At 29.7% G+C, this 14,881-nt stretch overlaps 1 protein-coding gene and 1 pseudogene across 1 annotated transcript in view; one reads left to right on the forward strand and one right to left on the reverse strand.

Moving 5' to 3' along the window:
* The window catches only part of LOC112694600 (glutamate receptor ionotropic, delta-1), a 19,848-nt gene extending 10,620 nt beyond the window's left edge, over positions 1-9,228 (reverse strand). The window contains exons 1-5 of the mRNA XM_025570126.1: positions 9,086-9,228; positions 6,990-7,108; positions 6,645-6,827; positions 5,499-5,657; positions 4,970-5,144 (exon numbers count right to left, since the gene is read on the reverse strand). Coding sequence (XP_025425911.1) covers positions 4,970-5,144; positions 5,499-5,657; positions 6,645-6,827; positions 6,990-7,108; positions 9,086-9,182 — 733 coding nt within the window. The 5' untranslated portion in view covers positions 9,183-9,228. The remainder of the gene's footprint in view (positions 1-4,969; positions 5,145-5,498; positions 5,658-6,644; positions 6,828-6,989; positions 7,109-9,085) is intronic.
* LOC112694601 lies at positions 2,439-3,503 on the forward strand (annotated as a pseudogene).
* Positions 9,229-14,881: the final 5,653 nt, after the last annotated feature.

Raw genomic sequence — 14,881 nt, forward strand, 5'->3', positions numbered from 1 at the left:
TTGTATTGGCACATCCAGTGGCGTACATACGGGGGGGGGGGGGGGGGGGGGGCCCACCCCCCCCCCAGGACCAAAAAAAAAAAAAAAATGATATTATTGATGAATTTCTTATTATACATGGACAAACAAACGTCATAATAATATGACTATTGAATATTGACTATTGACTATTGAGTTAACACTATACTTTACCAACAACGAAAAAAGATTTCATAACAAAATTATGGTTGCCGTATATCAATCAAAATAGACACTTGATCGTACACAGTCAGTTAATTGCATAGGTACATATTAATATTGTCATTATCTCGACCGACTCGATCAGACAACGTAGGAAAAACCAATTACGTTATAATCGTTAAATTTCTCGTGAGCGACAATAATACGGTGAAATGGATTCTATTTTTATAGCACTATCGTAAATGACCATGTTAAAATATTTAATTATGAAATGTTCGTTCATTTTGTTCTATTCTGCCGTTGGAGAAGTTTATGTCAACAACTATAGTTGTTGAATAGCTATTCATTGAACTCCATAAACCATAGGTAAGTATTTAGTTAAGATTAATTTGAATTTATAACATTAAATTTGTTTATTAGCAAAACATTAAACGTTTAAAATATTAAATTGAATTATAAATACACAAGACTGATCGAGTTAATGATTTTTTTTTTTTTTTAACTCAGTTAAGTTAATATGCATACTGTATATAGTATATATTGTATTTTTAAGTACAGAACTTACCTATCTAATAAGTAATAAGTAATAAATAATAATAAATACCTAAAAATAATAAATATAAATTAGTATTATATATTTTAGTTGTCTTTCAAACAGATATTATATAGGCCCGCCGCCTATATACGCCACTTAATATATACTCGTATATATATACTTAAAATAAATAGTAATCATGGCTGATAAAAAACAATCGAAAATGCAATTTTTTTTTTCAAAACCACCTTCAATAATGAATTCATTGTCAAATTCATTGAATGCAACTCAAACAGTTATAAGTTCCTCTAGTTCCTCATTACCATCAACTGTATCTGCATCTGATACACCTATCACTCAATTCACACCTTCGACTACAGATATTAATCGTACATCTTCCAGTTATAATATTTTTGACATTGCATATTACACAAATAAATTGTTAAAGCAAAGTGAAATAGAAGAAATGTTGAGCAAAATTTGGGTCCCTGATATTAATTACAATTTTCCTATCAAAATATCAGTAGTCGGTAAACAACAAAAAGTTTTAAAGTTGAAATTTCAATATAAATGGCTTATTAGCTTTCCCTGGTTGGCTTATTCAGAAGTAAACAGTGGTGTGTATTGCAAATATTGTGTTGCTTTTACTAAAACTGAAGCCGGTGTTAATAACCAAAAATTGGGAGCATTTGTATTAATAAAATTAAAATATAAACCTATATATAAATTAAAATATGATGATTGGAAACATGCATTGGAAAACTTTAAAAATCATTCGAATTTAGAATATCACAAAAAGAGTTTATTAGATGCCGATAATTTCTTAAACATGCTTAAAAATCCAACAAGGGCAATCGATAAAATAATTGACAACGAAAAAAACAAACAAATATTGCAAAATCGAAAAAATATTATTCCAATAATTGAGGCAGTTATTTTGTGCGGCCGTCAAAACTTGGCATTAAGAGGACACCGTGATTCAGGAAAAATTGAAAGCAATGACTCAAAAGTTATGAATGAAGGTAATTTCAGAGAAATTTTACGATACCGAGCTCAAGGAGATATTGAAATGAAAACCTATTTGGAAAGCTTGGGAAAGATGAAATATAATAGTCATAGAAGTCAAAATAATATGATTGATGTTTGTAACAAAATTTTATTGGACAAAGTTGTTTCTAGAGTAAATACAGCAAAATGTTTTTCAATTCTTGCTGATGAAACTGCGGATATTTCAGGAGTGGAACAGGTATCGCTATGTGTTAGATATTTCAATTCTAATACATTAAAACTTACTGAAGAATTTTTACAATTTGTACCAACTAATAATATGACTGGTAAAGGAATAGCAAATTTAATCCTAGAAAATCTTAAACAATTTGGTATCTATACGCAATATTTACGTGGGCAAGGATATGACGGGGCAGCTGCAATGGCCGGAAAATTTAATGGTGTCCAGGCTCACATTAAAGAAATTCACCCAAATGCTCTATATGTTCATTGTTCAGCCCACTCGTTAAATTTAGCTGTTTCTAAATCCTGTAGTGTACCAGCCATACGCGATTGTCTTGGGACAATAAGTCAAATCAGAGATTTTTTTATTTATCCAAAGCGGAAGTCTGTTCTTATTCATAAAATAGAAAAGTTGTCCGAAACACCATCTAAAAAAACGCTTAATAGAAATTGCGAGACTCGTTGGATTGAGAGATACCATGCCGTTCATGACTTTTTATAACTTTTTGAGTATGTTGAAGAAGCTTTGGAAGATATTTCTGAATGGAATGACAATGATACATCTGAAAAAGCAAGACGACTTAGAATCTCTATGTTAAATTCCGAATTTATTATTTGCTTATTTGTTTTGAATAAAGTATTTGCATTAGGTTTAGTCTTATCAAAAGTTCTCCAGCAAACAAGCATAGATCTCAAAGAAGCTATGTCATTGGCACAAAACACAAAACAAGAACTTACAGAGATAAGATTGAATGCTGAAAAAGAATTTGGAAACATTTTTGAACGTGTAAAATCACTGGCTAAGAAAATTGACATTGCGATAAACATACCAAGAATATCAAAAAGACAAACCAACAGATGTAACATTCAAACAAACAATCCAGAAATATTTTATCGAGTATCAGTATTTATTCCGTACATAGACAAATTCATTAATGAATTGGAAGAAAGATTTACAAATCACCAAAGTACATTGACAAAAGCTTCCATTCCTTATTTAAAGAAAGTGGTTATGAAGATTTTATAATTCTTACAAAACAGTATAGCGAAGATCTAGAAGATATTGGAAATTGTGATGAGGTATTCAAAAATGAGTTCAAACTTTGGCAACGAAAACTTAAATGTCTATCAGAAACGGATAAACCAAAAAATGCAATGGACGCTATTTACATATGTAATGAAGCCATGTACCCAAATATTTTTAAGTTAGTTAAAATATTAGCAACTTTACCAGTTTCTTCTGCCACTAATGAAAGGACATTCTCAACTCTCAAGAGAATAAAAACTTACCTACGCAACTCTACTTCTGAGGTATGTTCAATTTAAATAATAGTATTAATGATTATAATCAACTTAATTTAATGTTGTAATTAATTTTGATAGGGAAGACTTAATGGTCTAGCTATGCTCTCGATCAACAAAAATGATTCAATTACTCCTGATGAAGTGCTGGTTGAACCAGGGCCGGCGTTACAAGTATTGACGTCTTGGGCAAAACCATGTTTTGACGCCCTTGACCCCCCTCCAACCCACATAGTTTGAGTATTAGTAAAATAAAGTTTTTTAGTGAAATTAAATAAAATTAGTACATATTTAGTATAATAAGTTAGTATTATATCAACGCATTTTTTGGACAGGTTTTTGTTTTTTCGTTTCAAAAATATAAAAGTTGTAATTTTGAGCTTGGCGTTTTTTATTGTTTGAAAATTTTTTCAGGAAATATATTATTTCACGTCACCACTGCCTACAATATAGGAATACTGTGTTTCACTAACAACTCATTTATAATATATATATATATTCATATATATTTAAGACAACTCGAGAACGGAGTTCATAGTAAATAACTAATACGGAACCAAAATATTATGTAGAAATTAACTAAACAAAAAATATGAATATTGATTAAGTACCTGTTAACTGTAACTTGTTAGTTTAAACATTTGACATTACACAGTAGATCGTACATAGCGAGAGCTCGTCGAAAACAATAAATTGTACGTGAGTATCGAGCAACTGTGTCTTTTTGATTTACGTCACACACCGCGGTATTTTCGCTGTAAGGTCCAAAAGCGATTTTTACGTAATCGTCTAGTTATATGAATTTATTGGTAAACGGGTAAATATTTTATGAAAATAAATATTACTACCATCTATTTACACATACAAATGCGGTGGTATGTTTCCATATATTATTTTTACATCAAAATCAGCGCTGTATGGATGCAGTACCAATATGAAGTAGAAAGCACAACTGTATCTTACTTCCTGTAGATAATTAATGCATATTAAAAGATAAATTAGATGAAAACAATTTTCACTTTGGCGCCCCTTTCATGCTGATGCCCTGGGCAATCGCCCGGGTCGCCCATAGCTTTCGCCGGCCCTGGGTTGAACTATCCAATAAAAAAAGGAGATTAGAATTTTTATTATAAATAATTAATAATATAATATATATAATTCTCTGTATTTACTGTGCATATTAAATAATATTTAACTGCCATGAGTTATGTAAACCTTTGTATTTGTTTTGCTGTTTTGCCTATTAATATTTATACGTGTAATGTGTTTGATTGTTAGGAAAATGGGTAGTTTTAAAGGGAAGGTTTTAGTGTTGGTTATTTTTTTTAACCCCCCCCCCTCCCCCAGATCAAATTTGAATGTACGCCACTGCATTTATCCAATGGCATATTTTCAAATTTTTTGCGAGAGGGAGGTTTCAGATTTTTCTAAAAAATAAGAATTATTATAAAATTATAAAAACACATATATTATACTATTAATGCCTATAATAACACATATACAAGTAATTTATTGTAAATTAAAATTCTCATTCACTGTACCTTAATAATAAGTCATTTATGACTTAAGTACATTTTTTTTCTTTTGGGTTAGGTTGGGTTGACTTGGGTTGACCCTGGACCCCTTACCCTCTTTCCCGAAAATACGTCACTGCATTTATCTACATCTTTAATTGGTTTTTTTTTTTTATGTTGATAATTATACTTTACTTCCTTTACATACCAGTATCTGGATTTAAGGATGATCCTTGTTTCATCAACGCACCATATACAAACCATACACAAGTAGGTATAGGATACACTTTAGATTCATAACCACAAAGTTTGTGTCGCAATAACATTATACCATAAATAATTGGACCCACTGCTATTAATGATATTAGAATTAACAACCACACCTATAATGAGTAAAAATATATTTTAAAATTATACCCTTCATGTACAAAAAATTTAAATTAAATGAATATAATCAAATTTCAAGAAGGAACCTTTTTTTGTACACAAATTTTCCTATATATAAGTCTATAAAGTACCAATTATCTATTTTTTAGAAGTATTATATTTTAATTTTTGTAAGATATTTATTTGTAAGTGATTTAATTGAAAAATATATTTCACTAAAAAAAAAAATTATAATTTTACCAAAAATTTCTTATAAATATAAAATATTTCTTATTCTTAGAACTAACATAAATAGTGTGTAATATCACTTTTAAAAAATGTATTATCAAAATTTAAACAGTGAATTTTACCTCGATTTCAAAAGGTGCTAGTAAGCCAGATCCAGTGGCACTTTCTTTAGGTCTTTTCATTAACACAACGTATTGAAACTGAGTCAACTCGATTCCCCACTTAACAATATGATCCAATCCTGGCAAAACTGGTATAAAAGCAGCTGCCATATCTACTTCCTTAAATGTGAAAATATTCAATTATTTATTCGTAAAAGTAATTATTCAATGTATATTTTATTACAAATATACAGATATTAAATATATATATATATATATATATTAAATATATTTAACAAATAAAATAAAATCACATTTTTGTAGTACTATAAAATATTGATATTTAAAGAATAATATATATAATAAATAAAATACGAGGATGTAAATGTAATAAAAGTAATCACATTGATAATGAATTATAATACACGCAAACGCGCTTATCTAGCCGTCAAAAATTACATATCACACAATCATTATTCCTCAAAATCGTCTCTCGCATTGATATATTACGTTTAATTAAATATTAATCCATTTATAAATGGCACCAACAATAGACATCCTATCCACCAAACTTCACGGAATAAAACAAAATATACATCACTAAATAGCCTTTTCATTTGAAATAATCTAGAAAATTCGAAGTCATAATTATCATATTAAAGATCAGTCACAAAAATTAACACATATCTACCTAATGTCTAAAGAGAACGCACCAATATGCATTGCATTGCATATCAACATGGAACACATATTTAACAAATGCTGCATATAAAACACGGGCAGAAAAAATTCTAAGCTCCCAGAGTCATTCACCGCAGCTCTAAACCAAGATCCAAATTCACATTCTAACACAATCAAATTCATCGTTACATAATCAACAAACAAAATATAAGCAAAATATAAGTATCAACTTCATACGTTTAAATTTTTACTTTATACTACATACTTATATTTATTTATATTAATTTAAATATATTTTAATAATATTAATACTACCAAATTGCCACTGCTGCCGAGAGTTTTTTTTTTTTTGTAAATAAAAATTAATGATTAATTAATACACGCAAACTAGTAAAATAAATAAAACATTTTAAATACATAATTTTTTACATTAAACTATTCTTGTCTATTAATATACTTGAAAATGAATAGTATATTATACTTCACCCCTTTAACTAGCATATAAACTATGCTACCGTTTTCATTTAACAAAGTTTCTCTTGTTGGTACCACAACATCATAGGTGAAACCGTATCGTTGACGTAGTGTTTCCACGATCTCAAATGCGATCCCATGACCTATAAGTGTGCCATTTTTTTCTTTCGTAACCCAACTTAGAGGTTTCGAGTTCTATCGAAATAATTAAACACAGTATACAAACACCAAAAATACATGTATAATTGTTAATACATTTACAAATACAAAATCAGAATACATAATTTGAGCGTTAATACGCATTTTACTGTTTTGATTTTGTATTCGATATTTAAGTAATATTAATTTTGTACTTACTGGGAATGTAGCAATCTTTAAACGTTTACCTCGTAGTATTTCATACTGAATCTGAATATTATTTTTAAGATCACAATGATATTTAGTACTATTGATATATTTTGCTTTGTTTTCTGGAACTATGAAATTAATGATTCATAATATTAAAATATATTTTTTTGAAAATACGATAAAAAAATGCAGAACGATAGTTTCATTTTATGATGTAGACACTCACTAAAAAATGATTTGTTAAAATTCAACCCCTACAGGGGTTAAAAGTGGTAAAAGGGGTAAAAAAGAAAAAAATCACCTAGCCGGAACTGCTGAAGCTATTATAATAAAATTGAGCCAGTAGTTTTGTTTCATAATATACTAACTCCTTAAGAATTTATTTCCCAAAATTAAGCCCCTAAAAGGATTAATAGGTGTTTAACATTGAAAATGTAATTTCTTGGCCATATTTTTAGAAAGAGGGTTATAGAGGGCTTAAAAATTATATTTGGTAGGATTTTTTTGAATCCGAGCCTTTTCGCTGAAATTACTTACATTATACTGAAATTATGAATTTGAGTCATTAAGTCAGTAAGTTCATTTTATGATGCAAAAAACCCTTAAGGATATTTCAAAATTCAACCTTTACAGGGGTTAGTTAAAAAGGTTAATAGGGGTAAAAATGGAAAAAATGTAAAGACAATTTATATTTTTATTTACACCTTGGTCAGTGTATTTGCTATAATTATTTAAGTAGTTATTATTAAAACTGTATCATAAAGATATTACAGATATATTGTTTATTACACCTGTTTGTTAATAAAATAATACATTTAATAAGACCACTGATAGTTGATATGTCTCGGATATATATCAATGCCTATATTCAACACTTTATCGATATCATATATAAAACTGATAAAATAAAAAGTTCTACGTAGGTAACACAAAAAACTGCACACGGGTGAAGACTAGTTCAGCTAGGTATCAATAAATTAATAACACTATAATTTATAAAATCAAAATTTCAGCTGACTCGATAACAGAATAAAAAAATTTTAATTATTTTTCTTATAATTTTAAAATCATAAAATTATGTAGGTTGAAGTACTAAATGTTCGTAATTGAACTATTTCGTAGTTTTTTTAAGTAATACCACTAAATACTATTTCAGTAAGAATAACTTCCAATAAATCATAAAATTATATAAATATTTATTTATAATATTTATTTTTTCTTAATATATTTTTCGACAGCAAATGAATATAGAAAACAAGAAGTTAAAAATCAAATAAATAGACTCAAACCAATTCACTTAATATAAATATTTAATATGAAATACACCACAATAGTTATGAGCGATAATTATTAGCTTATAATATTGTATCGTTAGAAAGTAAGAATTTTATTTAATTATATTTTTATTTGTAATATTTTTCTCATTTTTTTATTTTTTATTTTATTTTAAGATATTGTACAACTTTCAGATAACTAACTTGCACTAAAAAATCTAAATACCTACCATTAGTACCAAAAATATTTCGAGAATCATGAAATCAGAAAATTAACATATTTTTGAAAATTTAGAATTATATGGTACCTACTTTAAAGACATTATTTAAAGATTTGATTCCACAATAATATTAGCTGATAAAATATAATACAAAATACAGCATTTTACTTGATAAACACCAACAATTTTCACTGTTGCGTATCTAAATATAATTTAGTCAGATTACCTAAATAATGATTACAATATACTGTTTAGTTGAACAAATTATTTTAGATATTTTCATGGTAGATGTATAACAAATAAATATTTTACCAATCCTCTTGAAATTGCAATAGTTTACATAATGCAATATATTATATTTACTACTAAATAATTTAGAATAAATTAATTTGGATTTAAATTTACTTTTAATTATTTAATTATTTATCTTCATTCAAAAAAACTATCTATTTATAATTGTATTTGTATAGAGACAAAAGGGCAGAAACTCAGAAATCCAAAAATAAGGTCAAAAGAGAAGATTCATTATATGATATATCTTTCATCACAAATATATTATTATATTATTATAAGTGGCTTAAACAAATAAAAAAGTATACGGGAAACTTACTCCATTTCCATGGTGGAGGTAAAGTAGTTTCTGTAATGTTCAAAGGTGGCCAATTGGCACAAAGACCTAACAATAATGTATTAGCCAATGCCATCATACAATGTTTTTAGTTAAAACTGAAGTTTTAATAGTTTTCGTTGAATACTGCGTAGCAATAGAACACCTATAGACGTATTCGGTGATTTATTTCAAGTTGAACTGTCAAAACTGTCTTCTGTTGAATAAATTATTATACTGAAAGGGGTGTTTATTTAATCATAGCAGTTGATCACAATAGGTTTTAAAATAATGAAATATGCGTTAAATATTAATCATATGTAGAGGTATGAAGTGTTATAAAAATAATTTAATTGTACATATGTAAGCTTATGTATGCATAGAGTCAACTACCTTACACTATTGATTCAATTCAGTTGTCTTAGCAGGTGCGGATTCAGGGGGAGGGTCATGGGGGTCATGACCCCCCAGAATAACATCAAGATTAGATCCTTTGTGTTTATTTAAAAATTAAAAGATACATAAAATGTGTTTTTAATTTTTTTTCAATTAGATTTTTTCTTGCAATAAAAATGTTATACAACATATTATACTTATATACATTTAACGCTGTGTATAGAGAACGTACATTACCCCAGCTCCCCAATTTTTAATTTTGCAATTTTTTTTGCACCAATAATTAATGCTCAATTCCTGCCAATTCTTGCCACATTTTCAGAATTCCTGCTGTACCAGTTATTCCAGAAAGTCGAATTTTCTACGGGTGGGGCTGAGGTAATGTTACACAGCCCCACCCACACTTTAAGTTTAACTTTTTATAATTTTTTTTACGCCAATGATTAGTGCTCAATTCCTGCCGATCCCTACTAATATTTTCAGAATTCCTGCTGTTTCAGTTTTTCTAGAAAGTTGAATTTTCTATGGGTGGGTATGTTTTTTATGGATGACGTATCTATGTACACAATTGCTCCAGAGAACACAATTTTTTATACTATTATTAAATATTGATATATTGATTGATCTGTAATATTATAATATTAATACAGTTAAGTGTATCTTATATTCACATACTTTTTCAAAATGTATAATTTTACGTTAATGTTGTTTTATATTGTTCCTGTAAAGAATTTCACCATAATAATTATTATTCGATATACAACGGAAATGTTTAATAGTTAATGAATTTATGTTGTGGGATTTAAGTAATAAAAATCACTCACAATTTAATTTAATTAAAATAAACACTATATTATATAAATATGTATGTATATTAAATGTGAAAAACAAAGATCGATACGTGTTACAATAGCGGAGGAATTGCTGAATATGTCGCGAAGTGTAATTCACAGTGTGTCGCGGATTGTACTCACGGACTGATTGAATGAGCGTCTGACCAGCCGGTATATATATATCGGCGTCGATTGTCTAGAAAATTCTCGAAATTACCTTAACGAGATAATCATCACATATTCTAGACCATGGGATTTCCCCTTATCCACTGACAATATTGTAAACAACTTGGACGATTCGCGGTGCATTGTTTACGTCACCACAATGTTCAGCTCTAATAAAATCTACAGTAAAATTTTTAAATTTTATTTAAAAAGTTTAATTTAAATGTTTTTTAAATCGAATAAAATAAAAAATTCAACAGGTACTGTAGTCTATTCTTTTACTTGGACTGGATTTTTTTTTTAAATCGTCATACTGCTCCCAATTTTTGCATCTTCTTTTCATATAAGTTGTACAATGACCAACTGTATTTATAATGAATATAAATCTTCATGATTTTTTTTTGGACAAAATAATTTAAAATAGATAAACAATGATATTATTATGGACTATTCATAAATTCTTATCATAGTGGGTTTTGTTATTGTTGAAATAGTTTAAACAAATGCTGGATGCGATTGATATAAAGAGACCAAATACAAGCTAAATATAGCCGCAGAATGTAGTTTAATGTAATCAAATAAGACAACAATAATAATTCTATTACATCAGAGGGGATTTAAGTATTATACTTGTATTTAGTAGTGCGAGGAATATGGACAAATTATCAATTCAATTTTGATTTTAATAGAAATCGGTTTAAAACTGTATATTATAAAACTGAATAATAAATTACCACCGGAGTCAGATTTATCTTTTTTATGGCTATAGGCACCAAAAATTTGCCGGCCCTATAATAGGTGAAGAAGTTATATTATCCCTTCCAAAATACTTAATCTAAATAATAAATATATAGACACATATACACCTACATCCATTTGAATTTTTAGACAAAAGCTAAAAGTAAATGTCTACTTTGCAAAAATGTCAATGGATGTCCACTAAATGTAAATAAAAACAGATTTTCATAACAACAGCCTAGGATTATTTATATTTAGTCGATTTATTAATATAGTGTGGCAGTGTAGCATTGATTTTATAAAATCAATGCAGTGTAGGTATATATTTTTCCCCGAAATTTCGGCGAAAACAATATCCGATAAAAATAATATTAATAACCATTGTTGCTTAATATAATATGAGTATATGACCCATAATCGACCGTACGTATTCTTAACGTGGCAATGTGGGTCCTGGGCGGACTATACCAACGTGTTAAATATAGTATTATCAAAAACTGTTTTCTGTACAGTTTTCATTTATAAAAAGTCATTATTAATGATTATAAATTGTAATGAACAAAAATAAATATAAAAATAATATAAAAATATTAACAAAATGCACGCATACAATTATTTTTAGTAAATATAAAGTAATTAATTTTCGAATTTTTTTTCATATGTTTTATATTTTTTAATAAAACCATATAGAATTTTCCACCCCCAAATTTTGCCGCCCTAGGTAGCTAGCCTACAGTGCCTAATAGAAAATTTGCCCCTGATTACCACATCAAATACATTTAATGTTATCTGATATTATTAATAATCAATAATATTGTTGTAAGCGAGTAGTATTTAGTATATATATTATTATTATTATTATTATTATTATTATTATTATTATTATTATTATTATTATAACTATTATTATGAATGTATACATAACATGTACGCGTAGGCATTAGTCCTTTATGTGGGGAGTAATGCAAGTAAGCATTTTTGGATTAACCGGACGCCTCTCGCCGTCCGTATAACCAGTCGTATTGTAACCAAGTACATGAACGGTCAATAAACGAACTCATAATAGCAATTTGTTCACGAGTCTTAACCATTTTTTAATCCTTTACTTTATTCGAAGTGCGAACTTATAAACGTTACATAGTGTCGACGGACTCTAACGAGTTTAACCGATCCGGCCTATAACAAATTGGTGGCAGCGGTGCTCTTCGAAATAATAGTACGAGGATTTATTTTACATGGGACGCTGTGACAGATTACATCAGTCCAGAAATTAATTCCAAAACCGACAATTAAACGGTAAGAAAATACAATTAACACAATATTTCTGGAAGAAGTTTTACATGTAATATGTATTAAAATATTACGTTTATACGTATTCGATGCCTAAAATATATAACACTTACACGTACATAACATAATACGCCAAGTGGTGTAAAGACAATTTTGATTTTTGACGACATCAGCGAAATTCTTGGGCGTGGCATCCGGTAACTGTCAACACAACACGCGGAGCCGCTTTAATAATAAAAAAAAAAAAAAAGAAGAAACATTTCTTTCAGTGAGGACAACGTGCCCACTAATCAAAATCTATTAGCGTGCATCATAAGAGACGCTAAATAAAACGTCGTCGTTGTCGTCGCTTTCGTCCCTGACCGTGAAATATAGCACGAGTGCAACACCGTGTCTCACACTATATACACTGTCGATGTCATCAAAAATACACAACACAGTGTATGTGTATTCAATATATTGTAGTGTATACATATAATATACACAAACAAATATACGAATTAATTACCATAAACCCACGTATTACGTGGTTCCCGCGCCAGCTGTTTCGGGACGGAGAACTTCAAAGAAGTAACAGCAAGTCTCCGTGGGAGCGTCTTCGGGTCCAGCCATATAGGGTGTACAAGTCAATTAACCAGCAACAGCATCGCGATACGGCACTACGGGAAATCTACGCGGTCAATCAGAGTACGGCATTAAGTGATTCTAGAGAGATGAATACAGTAAACGCGATGAGTATCATACAATTATTACTGTAAGTTTAATCAATTTATCATATAATTTATGTCGATAGATTTAAGTTTAGTGATACTACTAGTAGTTCCGATTTATCAGATCACGACACCGATTACGTCCCTCCCCGACGGGTAAGCTTAGAATCACCATCAGTCGATAGGAGAAACACTAGGTCTCGAAAACTAAGACACGGTAGGCGTTCTAAAAGCTTTGATAGGCTATTTTTCTCGATAAATCCTAGAGACAATACTTCAATATTAAGACCGAGTAATACAATGGCAGCCACATTATCTTTCGATTCTGCGTTACAGTTAGTACCTATATTCGACGGGGAAGACCCACAGCGGGTATATCCATTTATCGACGCTTGTGATTTTGTAATGAACGGCGTTGATGAAAAAACTCGTCCTTTGCTTTTGCGAGCTATTCAGCAGAAATTGACAGGCAAGGCTTACGCAGTTAGACAATATAGGGAGATATCATCAAGGGACATGCTAAAAGGGCTCTTAGAAGTCGCCTTCTGCGCCAAGCGCACTGCAGGTCATTTACAGGTAGAACTTACATCATGTAGAATGCAAATAGGAGAAAACGTACAAAGCTATACGTCAAGAGTAGAGAAACTATTACACGAACTTTGCAACGTTAGTGCTAAGGGGAGATCTACTTCAGACACTAAAGCTATACACGGCTATATAAGAGAAATAACATTAACAACCTACATTGAAGGATTGTCGCCAAATATTAGGAATATAATAAAGTCTAGAAACCTTTCCACATTGGAAGAAGCGATTAAAGAAAGTATAGAAGAAGAAAAAATGTTCCTTTCGCACAAAGAAACACAACGACTGTTACAAGGTAAACCTTACAGCAACAATATTGGAAAATATTGCAGAAATTGTAGAAAAAATAACCATAATACAAATGAATGTAAACATACAAAGCGTAATGAAGATACAGGTCAGCGAGATAAACAAACAAAAAATGCGGCATACAGATTAAACCGAGATTCGAAACCAAAATTCTGTGGCTTCTGCAAAAAGACTAACCACACATTAGAGGAATGTTACAGAAAGAAAAACGCAGACACAAGAAAAGTGAATCAAGGTATGCAAAATCAGCCGACTACGTCGGGAAATGGCTCAGAACCGGGCGTGGCGGGCATCCGTCCGGTTCGGGAACTAAGAATAATAGCCCAAAATCAAGAATATTAACATTTAAAATAAAATTAGCAAACAATTATGCCACATATAATATACCACAATGCATCAAAGAGTCAGCGAAATTACTAATAGATACAGGCGCATAACTCAATTTAATAAAATTAAGTTCCCTTAAAGACGATCTACTAGTATCGAACACAAAAATATACAGCATACAAGGTATTAATGATCAATTAGTAAATACAATGGGCAGTGTAATGTTAACGGTTTTAGTGAACGACAGAGAATACGAAACAGAATTCCAAGTAGTCGACACAACTTTCCCGATCACCGGCGATGGTATTCTAGGTAATCCTTTTTTAAAGAACAACCAAATGATCATTGATGTTAGCAAAGGGGTGATGATGTCGTCGACAGACGTCGTCAGTACAATACCTCCACGCAGTGAAATGATAATTTCGGTCAAAGTCGATGATAAAAAT

The sequence above is a fragment of the Sipha flava genome, unplaced genomic scaffold (genome assembly GCF_003268045.1).
Source record: "Sipha flava isolate LNK unplaced genomic scaffold, YSA_version1 131_pilon_pilon, whole genome shotgun sequence".
NCBI lineage: Eukaryota > Metazoa > Arthropoda > Insecta > Hemiptera > Aphididae > Sipha > Sipha flava.